The sequence below is a fragment of the Manis pentadactyla genome, chromosome 7, assembly GCF_030020395.1.
Source record: "Manis pentadactyla isolate mManPen7 chromosome 7, mManPen7.hap1, whole genome shotgun sequence".
Lineage (NCBI taxonomy): Eukaryota > Metazoa > Chordata > Mammalia > Pholidota > Manidae > Manis > Manis pentadactyla.
In genome coordinates, this window is record NC_080025.1 from 10,600,543 (window position 1) to 10,619,159 (window position 18,617).

Consider the following 18,617-nt stretch of genomic DNA (forward strand, 5'->3'; position numbering starts at 1 on the left):
TGGGAAAACTGAGGTTTAGACAGGCTAAATAATGTGTCCAGGCTACATAGCAAGTGGAAGAACAAAGAATTAAACCCAGATCTCTCTTGCTCTGCAATCTATACACTTAACTGCCACATTACCCTTTTAATTATTAAAAATTAGTCTGGGTCTGATTCAGATTTAAAAGAACTTACTCTTTGGGATAGTTCTAGGATCTGTTTAGTAATTAATGTTTCTTTAGAGATCTTGAAATGAACTAGAATGATGCCTCCTGCCCCTTTATGCTCGTGACAGTCATTAATAATCAAGTAAGGCCTTTTTTTTTCCCTTTCGGACTCCAGATGAGGCTTCAGAATCCCTTTCCATATAGTATTGAAGCAGCACTAAACATTTACCAGAGTTGGCACAGGACGGAAACCTATGTACCATTCTGAGTGAAAACTTCATAGACCAGCAGTGATCTATCTCTCTGGAGTCCTGTAGTGCTTTTTCTGTGCCTGTATTACTTGTCATCACTACACTGTATCCTAACAGTCTTTTCATCTGTTTGGCAAAAATCAGAGGTTTCTAAGCTATGATCCATACACACATCTGGGAGATGCTTTTAGACACACGGCAAAAACAAAGAAGAGGTGGGATGAGGGCTTATTTAGTGGTCACACACCTTTGGAAAAGTAAATTCTCGAAGCTTTACAGTGTGCATTAACATGCTGAGAAATCCCAGAGTAAAGAAACCTGTTTAATTGTTCTTAATCCAGTGTTTTCTAAATATGACTGATCTCTGTATCCCCCTCCTTTTTTTTATAACAGTAAGGAAATTTATTATCTTAAGAAATAATGCATAATCCAGAGGCAGGGCAGGCTCCATGTGGGGAACCCTGAGCCTCCGGCAACATTTCTCTGTATTTTTTCTTAGCTTTGCCCTTCCAGTGAGTGGAGTTAACTCTCAGGCTATTGGCCGGATGACTGCAGCAGTTTCTGGCACCACAGCCACACAGGATGGTATCCAGAGGAAGAAAGTCCCATTTTGGAACAAGGAAGATGTTCATAGAAATGCCTCTGGCAGTGTTCCCCTCCCATCTTATTGGCGAGCGCTGGGCAGGAACCCCTCGCTGGCCCAGGCAACAGGATTTCTGTGATGGGCCTGCCTCAGTCGTTTAGAGAGGAAGGAAGTCATGGTGTCAAAGCAATGGGCAGTTCCCCTCACAGAACAGGTCTTCACACCCGGGGCCAACTGCTCTTTTCTTTTTAGCTTATCTTCCATGGTTTCACTCATGTGCCACTTAAATGTAATTACCTGCTGGTCCTGAATTTTTCTTTGCATGATGTATGGGGGCACCTGTGGGCCCCTGGGAAGGCCTTTTCCTCCATTTCTACACAGTCAGTTCCCCTTGTTGTTGAAGTGCATTTCAGTTGCTCTCCATTCAGCCAGCTTTACCATGCTCTTCAGTTTGGCCCAATAAATATTTGTGGAGGGGAGGAGAGGAGAAAGCATGGCTGGTTGGATGGATGCAGGTGCCATCGGGGCAGGTTTGGGATGGTGGAGGGCAGTGGGGTAAGTTTTGGCCAGCTTGGTTTAGAGGTGCCTGTGGACATGTTCAGCCTGTAGTTTGTAGGTCTGCAGATTGAGGGGAGATCGCAGTGAAACAAGCGGATGTGTTGATGGTCTGTGTACCTGTGTAGGTAAACCCATAGGGTGGGTGACACTGTCGAGGACAGCCTGCAGGGCTCGAAAGGCAGTGAGCAAAGGGCGAGCAAGGAGGTGCGAGAGGAAGCAGGCAGTGATGGCAGAGGAGAGCCCAGAGGAGCAGCATGGTGGCCAGGAGCGTCAGGTGAGCAGAGAGTCTCAGAGGTGGGACTGAGAAGTGTCCACTGGATCTGACCCTGTGGAGGACTCGGGAGGTGTGTGCTGGCGATGTGTGGGGAGGTCAGGGTGGACATGGGGGCAGGAATGACATTCTCCTGGGTGCAGAGTGGTGGGAGGTGAGGCAGCAGAGGGGGCATGTGGACTTGCTTTCCCAGAGCTTGGTTGGAAAGGAGAGATGAGAAGGCTGCATTTAAAGGATAGGGGGATGTGTGTGTGTGGCGGGGGATGGGGGGTTTTTTGTTGAGGGGAAAGAGAGAAGCACCTTTCTGCGTTAGAGGGAAATCTTGAAAAGCCGAGAGGAGGGGCCTGAAAAGCTGAGAATGAGGATGCCTGGGAGAGCAATCTGGGAAGACAGGGTCAGAGCCCAGAGGGAGGGTTGGGTCAGGCCGCAGACCAGGGGAAAGGGGTAAAAATGGGAGCTTTCATAGGGGCTTGGCAGGGAATTAAGATATTTCAAGTTGGATAGCCTCACCTTTCTTGGTAAGTGGGAGACAAGATTAACTGATGAAGGTGAGGAGGGTGACATGATAGAGGGCAGTTTTAAGAGAGGTGGTAGTAGGTTTGGGGGAAACAAATTGGAGAGAATAACAGCAAACACACTTGTGGAACCCTTACTGCATACCAGGCCCACACTAAGTACACCCTCATGAAGTCCTCCAGTAGGCCCGTGAAGTACTGAGCATCATCTCCACTTTATGGCTCAGGACACGGTTTCAAAGCCGGTATGGGACTCGCAAAGGTGACAGAGGTAGTGAAGGAGGCGTCCGGGCCTTTCCTGCTGCTGAAGCAGCCCCCTTGAACTTCACGCTCTGCTGCACACAAGGGAGAGGAAGCCCAGCCAAGGCCAGCGGGCAGATCGTTTCAGAGGTAAGGGCAGGATGGGGCTTGGGGACCCGGACAACGTGCCGACACCCGCTGGTTGTGATATTTTTGAAGGAGGAGCACTCAGCTAGCTGAGCAGAAGCCGGGCCAGGGCACTGGGGCAGGTCAGGCCTGGGAGTCAGCTGAGCCCAGGACAGAACTGAGGCCAGGAGGGAGCGGGGGCTTAGAGGAAAGGGAAGGGCCTTGCCGAAGCCTGTGGTGTGGCCACGGGATGGGGGCCCAGGTGGAGGGACAGAAAGGGTCACTGGATGCAGGTCAAGACACTGCGTGGACATGATTTGTCCAGGTTCCACCTTTCATCCTCTTACTTGTCTTTTGACTGAAGGGATTGCCTCTGGAAAGTCTCTGGTAAAATGCCCAAGAAGCATGGTTGCAGTCACACATTATGAAATCAGGGGGGCAGGGTGAGCAGAATGCGGGTGCCGTCCCTTGGCTCTTCTGGTTGAGGCCAGCCCTGGAGACACCAGTGTCGTTTAGGACATCTGCCCGTAAGGGTACTCGGGGAGTTTTATCCATCAAATGCAGTAGTTGATATCAGGAAATAGGGTGGAGCCGAGTTAAACTTCCAAGAATGGTTTCATTCAGCGCCTGTACCCAGTGTGGACAATTCCAGGAATACAAATAATTTTGATTCAAGCACTATATTTAAAACTACCTCCCATTAATTTAACTGATTTTTCCTTGCCTTTTAAAGTGATTAATGGCTTGATAATATCTTGTGGAATAGAATTTCTGTAGAGAAAGTGTTCGTGCTACCTTTATGAGAATACCAATGAAGTGTTTATTATTTTCAGTTAACTAAGCAGAGTGAAGTTAGGAGTGAATTTTTTGGGACTCTGCTCCCAACTTATGTAAAGTGATTGTTATACTCTTACATTAAAATAAATCTCCCTAATAATAAAACGCTTCTCCGTTTTCTGCAGGGATCATACTTTTTGTCATCATGACAACTTAGCACAGTGTTTCTCAAATAGTCTGAGGGTCACATAAGTAATTTAGGAATCCTTGTTAAAAATACTATACTTATTCCAAAGATACACCTTAAGGTTTCTGAATTAAGAATTTTGTGGGATAAGATCTAGAAATCTGCATTAGAACAAATTCCCCAAGTGATTCTTGAAAACTGATGTTAGTGTATTTTCCAGCAGTGGATAAGGGCTTCGTGATGTCAACAAGGACCTGGTAAACTCCGAGCCACATTTACCATTCATATTTGTTTATATACCTGCTCGCACAACTGTGCATTTCTCCATTCTTTTTGCTCAGAGGTTGAATGGATGCTGCATAAGGGTCTTTAATACCATCTTTCTCCTAAGAGGAGGTTTTATTCTTTGAATTTCAACACGTTTATTTTAGATAGAATTGGAAGGAATAATTTTTATGACCTAGATTTAGGCTGGGGCAGATAATGTACCAGTTAGAAGGGATGTGAAAGTCAGCCTCTTGAGTAGATTTAGTTGAGCTGTATTTTCAGTTTCAAGCAACTAGTATTTTTATGGCAACAATTCATCTCAGACATCTCAACAGCTTGTACATGTATGTTATCTTGGTTATGCTTCCTGGAGTTTATCTCTTCACTTCAAGGAACTATGGAAATAAAGATCCCACTGAATCAAATGACCATTGTAATGTTTTTCTAACCAGGTCCTAAATATTTTACCACCAGTATTTATTTAAAAGCCAGCCAACAAATTAATTAAGGATGGTGTTACAGTGTTCAAGGACAGTGATGAAGAAAAAAATAGCAGTGGTTGCTCTCATTACAAAAGATCCCTGTGAAAAAACCAATTCTACATGACTCAGCTAGTCACTGAGTTACCTAGTAGCTCAGAAGCAGGGGCAACCACTCTGGCTTCTTCAGTTACATTCAGTGCTTTCGGTGAGAACGCTTATGAAATGAGAATAATTTTTGTAATGTACTTCAGTATGTGATGAACTTCACAATTCTTCTAAAACGATCTTGTGGAAGGATTGTCTATTTGGACTAACTTTCCTTCCACGGCCTAGGTTAGACAGTGAAATGTAGGGAAGACACCAGAATAGGGAAGAATACTAGAATTCCTAAGCACAGGCTTCCACGGTGGTTATGGCTCATTAGGTACTCAACTGTGAGTTTCCATCAAGAATAGATTAAGCCACTTGAGCATAGAGAAGGTAATTTATTTACCTTTGTCTCGCTGGCACCCAACTCTGTGGCAGACACACAGAATCTTCAGTAAACGTTAGATGATTGAATGGTTTGATGAAAATGTGATTCCTATCATTGCAACCTGTGACTTCCCTTGTGAACTCAAAATTACAATGGTAGCCGATGATAAAATGGTTACAGGATTTTTATTGCGCGAACCTTTTCAGGAATGCAAAAAGCTAATGTCAGTTTTCAATTACCTTTCCTAAGCCAGTTTGCTTTTCTTTATTCTCCAGGCCCAGGATCTATTCTATACTTGTCATTTCAGGCAAACTACTGTCTGCCTGTGTACTTTCAAGTACAAGTTATAATTTCAGTTTCCAAATCTGTCTCATTTGAAATGTACTTACATTTCTTTTGTAATCAAGTGCAGTGCGGTTTCTAAGGATCTTCAGATTTGAGTCCTTGACATTAGAAATCACATTTTTTCTTCCCATGAGTCTAATTCTTCCAACTGAATGGAAAAACAATCTTAAGGATATTACACTACCTCAAAATCTACCTCTGTTGATTAGTTAATAGAGATTTTGCCTTTGTGTTAATATTCATTTTTCTCTTATACGGCAGAGTCATAACCAAGAAACATTACTAAAGGAATCTGCTTGTGATAGTAAAATGTAAAAGTATCAAAGGCCATAATATCAGTCACATGTAATTTAGCTATAATCATTCTTTGGGAAAGAAATTAATATTGTAATGCATTTAGACCATGGCTTTTGGAGCCATAATAACAACTTACATTTGTAAACTGCTTTATAATTTTTAAAGCACTTTTATATGCAGCATTTTCCTTGAAATGCATAATCCTTTAAATAAGGAAGACATCAAATTGAATTGGTTCTCAGAGAGGTGGACATGTTTACTCTAGAGAATGGCAGAGAATCAACTATAGCCTACTTTTCTCGGAGTCTTAATTGATGCCACTGTAATGTGATGGGAATAACATGGAAATAACCATGGTAATTGCCATGGTAATAACATGGGGGTTGTGCTCCAGCATAAAGGCCATTTGGATTTCATATTTGTTTGGAGAAAAGATCTGATTTCATACCCCTTCCTAGGATCTAGTGTCAGAATCTACCCTACCTAATGATTATCCTTCACTATAGAAATATAAATAGAACCTTGATTCGTACATTTGACACATGCCGGCAGGGCTGGCCTTTAGCCTGAATACAACAATACTGTGATAAATTGCATAATAAGCTACAGAAACTACTGTTGGTCTAGTCTATCATTTATCTCCTGCCAAGTTCATTTTAGTTAAAATTGTGATAGGGATTTATTATTTCTGGAGACCAGGTTGGCTTTACTTTATTGCCTAAGAATCCCCCAGGGTAGAGAAAGCCCTGGCCTGACTCACCTCTTGTGTTCGTTATTAATTTCCCACCTAGAAGTACCCAGCAGCGTGGGGCTTGCAAGAGACATAGTTTAGGGTTGGCGAGGAAGCTGGAAAGGCATTCCTCCAGTTTACCTTTGCATAATTTGTGCTTCAGAGCATCCCCTGCTCCCCACCGCATACCCTGTCCTTCAGTTTCTTCTTAGCTGATAGAAGATTCTCCCTTAAGCACAACAAAATTCTTGTACAGTCCTTTGAAGTCAGAGTCCAAATCCAACTATTCATTTATTTCATAGCCACTTTTAGTATTTTTAAGAACATTTTGGTGGTACTGCACTTAGATCAGTAGCATAGAAACAAAAATATTTTTTCATTTAAAATAGGAAAAAAATGTTGGGGTCAAAGTAAGTGTACAGTACTAAGGCAATGGTTAAATCATGGTGTAAGGCATTCAAAATAGTAAATTCCAAATTTTCTATTACATGAAAGATGCTCATGATATTGAATGTAAAAGGCCAGATGCAAAACTTTGTGAATATTATGATATTAATTTCTTTAAAGAATTACAAAAATGAAAAAGTTACCAGAAGTAATTTATAATTATTAATGTGTGACCAGGCATTGTTATAAGAGCTTCATGTATATTAACTCAGTGAATGCTCCTATCAACCCTAAGAGGCAGGTACTTTATTTTATAGATTAAACTGAACTGCACAAAGTAAGTTGCCCAGAGGAACATAGTAAGTGTTGGGAGTTGCCAACCAGAAGGAAAGAAACACACCAAAATGTCTATAGTGGTTATCTCTGGATGATGGTGTTATAGGTCAATTTTTACATCTATAATACAGACTATGTCTCTCTCTTTATATAATTGGAAATAGCATTTTAAAAAGAAATTAAAGCATGTTTGGAATCTAGAAAAACGAAATGAGAACATTTGTAAGGTTAAATTTCAAAGAATGGCTTCTCACATCTAAAAATAGAAATTATACTTGATTAAGAGGGGTGGAAATACACAAACACCCCTACCTTCTATCAGAACCATCTCCGTAAAAATAACCTTACAGTATGTGTCTGACAATTTTCTTTTATCAGTAAGGAAAATGAGCTTTTTTAGTTCATGATTAAACATTTTAAGGCACAATCCAGAAAACTGGCTTCTGATCAAAACAGGTTTTGCTTGAATGCTTTATACCTTTTATTACTGGTGAAATATTTAAGGCACATACACAGTAGAACATCTTCAGAAAATGTACGCTTCCCTCTCTAGACTGTAGCCTCAAAGGCAAAAATATTTCAAGAACAGTAAGTTCTGTTTGTTCATGTTTTACCCTGGTTGCTTAACTTTCTTGCTTTCATTTCCCTTCAGAGAACCAACCAGTCAGCCTACTAACCAACTAACCAACCGATTCGCCTCAATTTACTGAAAGTTGGTAACTTTTTGAGTTTTATTAGTGATAATGGCTGTACTTTGCTCCTGTGTGCCAGCCATTCTGCAAAGCGCTTTCTGTGAGCCAGCGATTAGCCAGAGGCCCATGGTTTGAATGTGCCTCACGATTTGGTCCCAACCTTTAAGCCCATAGCGTTTGGAAGACAAGGAGGGAGAATCTGAAAGTCTTGATTTCTGAGAATTTACCTCCCACAAACCACCTCTACAGTGCATTTTGGAGGGACTCCTATAGATGGAAGTATTCCTAAGGCTAAATAGATGTCACCCAAGGGATAGACAAAGAGTACAGAATATGATTCGTAACATACAAAGAATGGAGGAGGAAGAAAAAGAAGGGGAAAAAAATAAAGAACCTTTAGGTTGTGTCTGTAAAATTCTTGATTTCTATTTTTTGTTGTGCAGGAGCCCTCGCAGTACAGCGGTAGCACTCCCCTAATGTATTTACACTCCTTCCTAGGCTCGTGTTTCCTTTTTTATGTTTGGACCCCTAATAGTAGTTATTTTATTTAACCCTCTGAGGTGTGAAAGCCCAACTTAAGCAAGAGAGGAAAGTGGCTCTGTCAGAGCTCCGCCATCAGTGACCAGTCCTGGTGGACTTGGGAACTTCTGTCCTTGCCACACTGCTGTCCCCGCTGCGCTGTGATGACAGCTGCCCAGCTTCAGGGTCAGGCGTGGCTCCTATTGCTCACATCACGGATTTTCTGTTGGAGTCTTAGTGAAATGGTACAACCTTCCAAGTTTCTCAGCCCCTTACTATCTTCTCGAGGAGGGCTACGCCTGATCCTTCATTTCTTTGGTTTCGAAAAAAACTGGTGTTTTAAGGCTGAGGCAGAATGAAAGGAGCCATGCTTTTGAGCAGGACATAGTTTAAGAATGAGATTATTAGTCACGGGATCCCGAAAGATTGTCAGATGCTGAGACTGCTTGGAAGGACTCAGCCACGTGACAATGTGACAGCTCCGTGTGGTGGATGAAGATGTGAGGGGTTGGTGTTTGTTTTCCCAAGATAAATCATTATTTCAACAGCTGTACAGGATATTGCATCCATCACTCCTTTGGCTCTGTGCAGCTGTTTTAAAAATAACCCAAAATATGTTCACTTTTTAAAAATGTGTAAGTATATATGAAGGACAGAGGCCCTGGTTTTGTTGAGTAGCCCAGGCCACAGCACGAAGGGATTGACACGTCGGGGGCTGGCTGTCCTTGCCCCCTCGGTGCTCCCGCAGGAAGCACACAGCACGCGATGTCATATTTATAAACCGCGGATGATGAGGTGTATGACTTGGCTGCAGACCAGATGGTTTCTGGTTGTTCAGTTGCTAGTGGTGCCGGAGTGCCCGGGTCTCTGCATGGTGCTCTCTGGGTATGGTTTCCTCGGGAGACAGTGTGTTTAGCTCTGACACAAAGACAAGTACGGCTGTAGATGGAGCATAGATATTCTGGAGTGAACAGAAACGGACTCAGGAAAGGGTCTGTTGGTAGGGTGTGTACTCCTCGATGCTGAGGATCTAGGTACATCTATTAGAGAAAAGCTTTAAGGTTTTGCCCTGTCTTTGGAAAACATTTTTAAAATGAGCAAATATATGTTAAGACCTCTCATTTTTTTTTACTCTAGAGAGTCTCAGTGAGTGATTAAAAATGATCTCGACGACTTTGTTTTAGCTAGGTTTAAATCTTAAAGTGAAGACAGGCTTCATTTGTTTTAATTAAATAAAAAATAAGGCATATCTTTTACATAATGGGGCCCTGGATCACCAAATGCTGTCGTGAGGCAGTAGTGTGACAGGAACACTTCAACCTTAAAACCAGAGTCTACATTCACAGTCCTGATTTCTGAATTAGGATGTTGAAGGTTTCTATCCCTTATCTTTGCAACAGTCGGAAAAGTGCACTTTCCTCCCTTCTTTCCCCAAACCGGCATTTTAGGAACGTGATTGTCAGGAAGCGGTAGGCCTTACCTGAGCCAGGGGGCTGCATGGTGCCGATAGAGGAAGTTAGCATTTGCCTTAAAAAGCAAGCCTTTGGGGAGGTCTCTGCTGCTATGCAGTTTCTTTTTTCAAACTTACAAATAGAAAGGCAATGAAGACCACTTTTGCTCACCTGTTCTCTGGGCCACAGGAATTTATCTGAATTTTCCCTTGTTTTAGTTACGTGGCTTCCTCCCTCCCTCTCCCTCTCTCCTTTGCTTTCTTTCCTTTCTTGCCTTTACCTCCTTGGATACTGATTAGGAAGGTCTCAAAGAGTGTGCACACTAGGGACTAACTTCCAGTGACATAGTGATTTAGACATCTGGCTCCATAAGATGAAATCCTTAAAAAAGGAATTTCTGTGCATACTTAGTTATTTTTGGCCCATGATGTTTTCTTTCTTTTTCCTTTTTTTTTTTTTTTTTTTTTGGTTAAATCTTCCTGTTCTTACAGACTCTCCATCAGGGTGTGGGGATGAGATAGTGATGAACGCTTTTCTTTCTAATAAGGGCCAGTGACCCCTGGAGAATAGGGTTCAGAGAAATCCAGAACCAGATTGGAAAATTGGACTGAAAAAAAATGATAGAGCTTTTACTTAGAAGGCCAAAACAGAGAACTTTCTTCTCAGAAGCTTTTTAAATTAAAGAGAGTAAAGACCTTATTCAGATACTGTCAGTAGTGACAAACATATGCTTATATACATATTACATCTAAGTATGAAGCAGAGAGAAAAGAAATATGCAGACAGATGGCAAGAAGTGGTAGAGCCACAATGAGGGAGACTAAAAAAGTAAAAAGCAAGCATAAAAATTTTTCTGAAGGAAGTTTTAAAGATAGACACATAAGCCAGAATATGCTAAAATATGCATGTTGCTGCCTGCCATTCACCTCTTCTCTCCCCAGCCTTAAAGACAGTTTCTATTTTAAGAATCTAAGATCAGGAACTTCTCAAAATAAGTGTTGTTTGACTTTGGTCTTACCATCTGATCACTCTTCTGTACTAAAACTACCATACCTATATTTAGGCAACTGTATCAGACTATTTGCCAAAGGCTTTAGAAGTTGTGATTAAAGTTATTAAAGATTTGTATCAGTGTGTTACTGTACAAGTATGAATTTAAAAATTGTCCCCCAAACCGTAAGTTGTTTAAATACCTGCCTGATGTTTTAAAAAGCACTAGAATTCTAACATTCCTCTCATTTCCTCAATTTCTCTTGTGAAGTAAATAAAAAAATTAAAAACTATAATAAAACATGCTGACCATTTAGTTCCATAGCAAGCTTTCAAACTAGAATGTAGTTTTAAATGATTGAGACTGTATTTCTTTTATGTATTAATAGCTTTTGTGTATAGGATTGATTATTTAAGGTTTTGTTTATCCCTTGGGAAAGTGTTAAATGCTGTGTTAATTTGCAGCATAAAGGGAGTCTTTCCTAAGTGCAACACATACATCTTAAGGTTTTTGAAAGCCTTTCAATAAAGGAATCTTAAAATTATGGCTTTTTTTTTTTTTTTAATAACAGCAGTCATGAAAACGGATGATACTTTAGGCACTACACCCACGGATAGCTTGAAACTAAGCCGAGGACTAGAAAGACTCTTGTTCTTGTTAGGTGGTCCGGGGCCGTGGGGTTGACTGCCTGCCATATTTTGCATGAGAACAGTAATTTCCTTATGCCTGTTTATTGGTTGAGGGCAATAGTTAGCCATTTAGATCTCCTTACTGATGTGGTAATACTAGTCAAGCACTTGTATTTACCATGCACCAAAAAAGTCTTCTGCATTTTGTTAATATCACTTGGTTTTGGAGGATAAAAAGAAACAAATTAGTAGGCCAAATTATAATGTACATGTTTTTGATCACTTTGGTATGTGATGAATTAAAAAACATTTTCCTCTTTAATTTATAGCCAGACAGTGGATTTTAATTCTGTACATTCCCTCCCCCTCTCTTTTTTTGGCCAAGTAGTATGTTTTTTGCAATTTAATTTTTTAAAATATACTATTACAGTTATATGTGGAGTAAGAAGCTAAAATCCTATGGCCCTGGCTAGAGGAAACCACTTTAAATAATTTGTTGCATGTACTTTCCAACATTTCCCATCGTGGAATACTTTCCATGAGGGTATATGTATCCCTAAATCATTCTTCTGGCTTGCATTATATTCTAAAATGAGTATACCATAATTTACCTCTTTGACTATTGATATACAGTTGGGCCAATTCTATTTTTTGCCCTTATAAATATAGCAGTAAAATTCTTCATATACGTACTTTTTTTTTGAATATGTACAGGTACTTCTGTTGGATAGATTTCTAGAAATAGAATTGCTGAATGAAAAGATAGTGTATGTAAGAGTCTGATATGTTTGGCTTAGTTGCTTTCTTAAAAGCTTGTAGAGACATTTCTCCCAACAATGTATAAAGATGACCGTTTCCACATATCTTTGCCAATATTAGATATTAATCTTGCCCCTTGCTTTGGCAGTCTGATAGTATCTCCTTGTTCTAATTAAAAAAGAGGTGTATTTTTCTCATGTGTTTATTGGTATTTATTTATCTTTTACGATTGCCCTTTCAATTTCTTTGCTTGGCTCTCTTGAGTTATTTTTTGTGAGAGCTCTATATATGTCAAATGATAATCCTTTATTATATATGTTGGAGATACTGTCTCCGAGTCTATCATTTATGTTTTACAGTATCTTTTGTCAAACAGGAGTTTTCTATTTTATAGAATCATATTTGTCAGGGTTTTTTTTTTTTCCTTTAAAACTTTTGGATTTTGTGTCTTATTTTAGGGAGGCCTTCTCCACCCCAAGATTATGCACAACTTCTCCCTTATTTCCTTTCAATACTTTTTTAGGTTAAGAAAATATTTAGCTCTTTATCAATTTGGAGTTATTTATGTATAAAGTATGATGTAAGACTCTAACCTTTTTTCCCACATGAATATCAAATTATCCTATTGATAATTTGAATGTATTGAATAGTGTGTTTTCTTCACTGATTTCAAGTTCTTTTTATGTTCTTCATTCTCACATATAAATGCATCTGTTTTTGCACTTTCTGCCATTCTGTTGATCGGCTTATCTCTACACTGGCACTGTTTTGATATCTGGTAGGGAAAAATCCATCTTCTTTTTACAAAAGTTTCTTATCTAATTTTAAGCATTTATTTACTTTTCCAGAGGAACTTTATAATCTGTTAAGCAATATCTTAATGCTTATTTAAATGGTATTTCATACGTTTAGAATTTATTCAGCAATCTAATCTGTAACATTTCCCCCCCTGACATTTCAGAGTCCTATGAATGGAAATTCACATGAATCAGTTCAGTCTAGAAGAGTAGTGATTTCTCATAATATGGACAAAGCTCTGAAAGAAGGTAAGGATTAAATGTGAGTATATGATTACCATGTAAAGCCGTTCATCATCTGAAAGAAATTGTAATCTCTAGCAAATATCCTTCTTGTCTGTGTATAGCATTAGGAATTTTTCTACATGAATATTTCTTTGATGATTAAATAGATACATCCATGTTTTAGTTGAATGGACAAGATTTAAACATTCATTAAGTAGGAATTTCTGGGTCCCGGGAAGCTAACCAGCCACGTGGAACTAGTTTCCTATGAAGCAAGGATCTGTTCAGTTACCTAATGTAGGTATCAGCAAATATATTTTTTTGTTTTGGATGTAGCCTAGAGCAGGTGTGTTGGGGATAAGTGCACCCAGGCTCACTCATGTACAAACCAGTTAACCAAACTAGGGGATTAGCTGTCAGCCTTACAAAAGAATAAGGAGCATGCAGGTGAAGCTTGTATTGAGGAAGGTTGAGGGGGGCCTGTGGAGAGTACAATATGGTTGTATGTCTAGACGTGGGAACAAGTAGGTGTGATTAGAAATAAGGTTTAAAAGAGAATATATATTGATCAAATTAAGGTTTAAAAATTCTTAAAAATTTAATTTCTGAAGACAAGGACAATTTCAGTTATATGTGCAGGAAAAAAAGTTAAAAATTTTCAGGTGAATACATGATGTTAGATATCAAGTTAAGAGGGAGCTAAATAAGTGATACACACATAAGCAGGTGTGTTTTACTTGTTATCCTTCACAGAAGTCACTGGATTAAACCTTAAAGATGTGTACTCTGCAAGTACAGGCACAACTTGAAGTCATGTGGATTTCTAGAATTTTAGAAATTTGGGGGATGATAAACTTTTAAACTATTTCATTAGTAGTTTAAATATGATAACTTTGATAAAACTGGATTTTAATTTTGGCCTTTAGTCATAATCTCAAAATCATGGCTTTAAAAAGTAACTCTTAATTGCTTTTTTTGAGGTAAAATTTACACACTTTGAAGTGCACAAATCTTATGGGTATGATTCAGTAATGTTTATAAGTGCATGTAACCATTTAACCACCACTCCAACCAAAATAAAGAACATTTCTATCATCCTAGAAAGTTTGTCTATGTCCCTGTCTAATCAGAACTTACCCTCCACTGGTCCAATTTCTGTCACTATAGGTTAGTTTTGCCTGTTTTTAAACTTCCTAGAAATGGAATCATACAGTATGTAGTCTTATATGCTGGCCTCTTTTGCTCAGCATGTTTTTGAGATTTATCCATGGTGTGTGTATCAGTTCATTATTTGTTATTGCTGAGTAGTATTCTATTATACTAATATGACTTTGTCACAATATATTTATCCTTTCTTCTTTCAGACATTTAGCTGTCTCTAATTTTTTTGAAATGCAATGCATGCAGTAGCTATAAGCAAGTATTTTTGTGGATGTGTGTTTTCATTTCTCTTGGACAAATTCCTAGGTGTAGAATTGCTGGGCCTCAGGGTGGTTGTGTGTTTATGAGAAATTGCTAAATAATATTCCAAAGGGATTGTATCATTTTAGACCCCCACCAATGTATGAGTTCCAATTGTTTTATAATATTACCAACATTCATTGTCATTCTATTTTAGCCATTCTAAAAGGTATAAAATAGAGTCTTAAGTAGCCTTAAATTGCAGGTCCTTGATGACTAGTGACGTTGAATATCTTTTCATATGATTACTGGCCATTTCCATGTCTTCATTTGTGGTGTGTCCAAGTCTTCCCTTGTTTTCAACTTATTTTACTTATAATTTCTTTGCAGGAGTATTTTAAAAAATATATTATGTATTCACATCCTTTGTTGTCAGATATAGGTATAGTGAGTATTTTCTCCCAGTCTGTAAATTGCCTTTTATTTTCTTAATGTTGTCTTTGAGCAGAAGTTCTTAATTTTGATGAAGTCCAATTTACCAGTCCTTTTTTTGTCTGTTCTTTAGATAGAATAATTTTTATTCTCCTGTCTTCAAGTTCACTGACCATTTTTTCATTATTTCCAATCAGTAGTTAAGTGTGTGCAAAGCATTTTTATTTCAAATATTGTACTTTTCATGTCTATAGAGTTTTTATTTGGTTGTTTTTTGCAGCTTTTTTCTTTGCAGAGATTTCTCATCTGTCACTCATGGTGACCATCTTCTTTCTTTAATTCTTGAACATATTTGTAAAAGCTGCCTTAAAGTTTCTGTATGCTAATTTTAACGTCTGGGCCATCTTGAGGGTAGTTCCAATTGGTTCCTTTTTCTCTTAACTTTATGTTACTTTTTTGGTTTCTCCTAAGCTCTAGTTTTTTTCAATTCATACTGAACAATGTGGATATTACTTTGTAGATACTCTAAATTCTGGTATCTTCCTCTGAAAAGTGTTGGTTTTTGTTTTAATCTGCAGTTTAATTTCTAGCTGATCACCTTAAAGATTCTTGGTTTTATACATTTTTTAAGAGCGTGTCTGTTTGGGTTTTTGTCCTTAGTCTAAGGTGAATTACTCCATCCCAGGACACAGGCTTAACTCATGTGTTTGTGGCCCTGCCACAGTCACACCTCCAACTTGATGGGACTCCAACTTCAAACTCTGTCTGCGTGTGGAGGACAGCAGTTGAAGTATCCGCTCAGTTCTTTCAGTCTCCCAGCTCCTGGTTTGCGCTGGTCTCCTCGTAGTGTTGTGTACGTATGTGTGTGGTCCAGAGACAGAAAGGCATGGGACTTTGTAATCAGGTGTTGTGGTTTCATCCTTCTCGTGTTCCCTGCCTTCATTTCCAGCTGCTTTGGCGGTTTCTAACTCTGTTTTCTGATATCTTAAATTTAAAAAAAGGAAACAGATGTAAGTCTAAGTTTGAACTGCCTCGTGCCTAAGGGACTGTTGAGTGCCTTCAGGGGAAAGTTGTATAAACATGACTCACACTCAGTACTAGTCCTGTCTTTCAAGGGTAGATTTCCCCTTCAGTTTCGCCCACTCTGGTGGTTTTCCAGTGTCTTTAAATAGTTCCTTCCTGATTTGTTTATTACCCCAGAGTTCCTAATTGTTTTCTGTAAGAAAGATAGTCCAATATAAACTGTCCACCATCCCTGGTGGAACACAGTCTCTCTTTTTTTAAAAATTATAAAATAACACATAATGTAAGATTTACTATCTTGACTATTTTTAAGTGTACAGTTCAGTAGTGTTAAGTTCATTGTTATGCAGAGTCTCTAAAACCCTTTTCATGTTGCAAAACTGAAATTCCACCGGTTAGACAAGAGTTCACACTCCCACCTTCCGCCAGCCTCTGGTACCCATCATTCTATTTTCTGTCTCTAGGAATTTAACTTTAGGTATCACATATAAGTGGAATCATACAGCTTTTGTCCTTTAGTGTTTAGCTTATTTACTTATCATAATGCCTTCAAGGTTCATCCATGTTGTAGCTTGTGTCAGTTCTCTTCCATTTTGGGGGCTCATTAATATTCCATTTTATGATTATACTGCATTTTGTCTGTCCATTCATCCATCAGTGGATATTAGGGTTGTTTCTACCTCTGCCTCTTGTGAGTAATGCTGCTATGAACAATAATGCTTCATGCTATGAGGTCTTAACTTTTTAAGACTTAGAATTTTCTCTGCACTTGGATGTGACATGTTTATCTAGCATGGAACAATTTGTTTCAGAAATATCTATGGGGGAAAAAAGACAGTATAAGGTCTGAGGCCTTGTTGAGAAAAAAGAAAAAAACTACCACATTATCCTCAGGCTAATTTATGTGCAGTGATTTATTTTGAAAGGAAAATACCCAAAGCCTTTGGATAATAGCTTTATTAGTTAATTATACTTTAGTACAGTAATTTCTTTCTTTCTTCTTTACCGTACTCTTAATGTTTATAATTTCTTGTCCTTTATTTTTGGCAAAATCATTTCCAAGGAGGTTGAACATTATATCATCTACCAAAAGGCTTCTATGAAGTTGGTTATTGGAAATAAAATTTATGCATTTGGCAGTAGTTTTTATTTTTTATTTTTATTTTTTTACTAAGATATCATTGATATACACTCTTATGAAGGTCTTACAAGGAAAACAACGTGGTTATTACATTCACCCTTATTATCGAGTCCTCCCCATACTCCACTGCAGTCACTGTCCATCAGTGTAGTAAGATGCCACAGAGTCCCTATTTGTCTTCTCTGAGCTACACTGTCTTCCCCGTGACCCCATACACACCATGCATACCAATCATGATACTCCACAATCCCCTTCTCCCTCCCTCCCCACCTGCCCTCCCCCACCCCTCCCCTTTGGTAACCCCTAGTACCTTCTTGGAGTTTGTGAGTCTGCTGCTATTTTATTCCTTCAGTTTAGCTTTGTTGCTATACTCCACAAATGAGGGCAATCTTCTGGTATTTGTCTTTCTCTGCCTGACTTATTTCACTGAGCATAATACTGTCTAGCTCCATCCATGTTGTTGCAAATGGTAGGATTTGTTTCTTTCTTATGGCTGAATAGTATTTCATTGTGTATATGTACTACATCTTCTTTATCCATTCATCTACTGATGGACACTTAGGTTGATTCTATATCTTGGCTATTGTAAATAGTGCTGTGATAAACGTAGGGGTGTGTATGCCTTTTTGAATCTGAGAAGTTGTTTTTGGGTAAATTCCTAGGAGTGGAATTCCTGGGTCAAATGGTATTTCTATTTTTAATTTTTTGAGGAACCTCCATACTGCTTTCCACCATGGTTGAACTAACTTACATTCCCACCAGCAGTGCAGGAGGGTTCCCCTTTCTCTGCATTCTCACCCACATTTGTTGTTCCTTGGCAGTAGTTTTTAAAAAACAACAAACTAAAACCAAAATTGCTTTCTAAAAAGTTTGTACATTTAATTTAATGAGGAATGAGAATCTAAAAATGTGGAGTAGGCTGCGAGGTTTCATAAGCATTTAGAAAATGTCTAATAATTGTAATTTGCATCTCCAGGGTATTTTAATTCACATTTCTAAGCCCTGGCATCCATTCTATTTAATTGAAATTCCAAACATTATTAGCTAGCTATAATAGACTTGGATTGGTAAAACTGAGCTTGTCTTGGTATGCTTGCAAAATATAAATAATAGGGATACTTGTTAAGGCTGAAGTAATTTGAATTCAGTTGATATGAAATGCTTATGAACTATTTAACAATTTCCCCTTTAAGTTAGTTTAAACCAGATAATCACTGTACCATTTTATCTTTATATATCTATTTTACTCCTTTTAGAATATATAATTTAAAACAGATTTATTCAAAGAGTTGAGTAAAATACAAGGCCTATGTGTGTGTCTGTGCATGTATATATGGTTTATGTATGGACTTTTTTTTGTTCAAGTGTCTTTGTATTATGGCTCAGTATAAGTTAGGATTTGTTCTAAATTTTCATCGATTGAATTATAAAGAAGAAAGATAATATTTTAAAAGTACAGAGCAAAATAATACAGTTAGGCTTTCTGTGGAGCAATGTGAATTACTAAAGCTACAAATGCTGGAAGTTAAATGGCATATACAGGGAATATGTTCAAAGTGTATCATTAGTGTGCTTTGTTAGC

The 18,617-nt window shown here is 38.6% G+C and overlaps 1 protein-coding gene across 3 annotated transcripts in view; it reads left to right on the forward strand.

Annotated features, from left to right (window-relative positions):
* The window catches only part of SNX25 (sorting nexin 25), a 98,448-nt gene that overhangs the window by 12,912 nt on the left and 66,919 nt on the right, over positions 1–18,617 (forward strand). For all 3 annotated transcript variants that reach the window (XR_008998692.1, XR_005026585.2, XM_036894223.2), the window contains exon 2: positions 12,978–13,062. Coding sequence is in view for 1 of the 3 variants with exons in the window: in XM_036894223.2 (XP_036750118.2) it covers positions 12,978–13,062 (85 nt within the window). In the remaining 2 variants the exon portion in view is untranslated. The remainder of the gene's footprint in view (positions 1–12,977; positions 13,063–18,617) is intronic.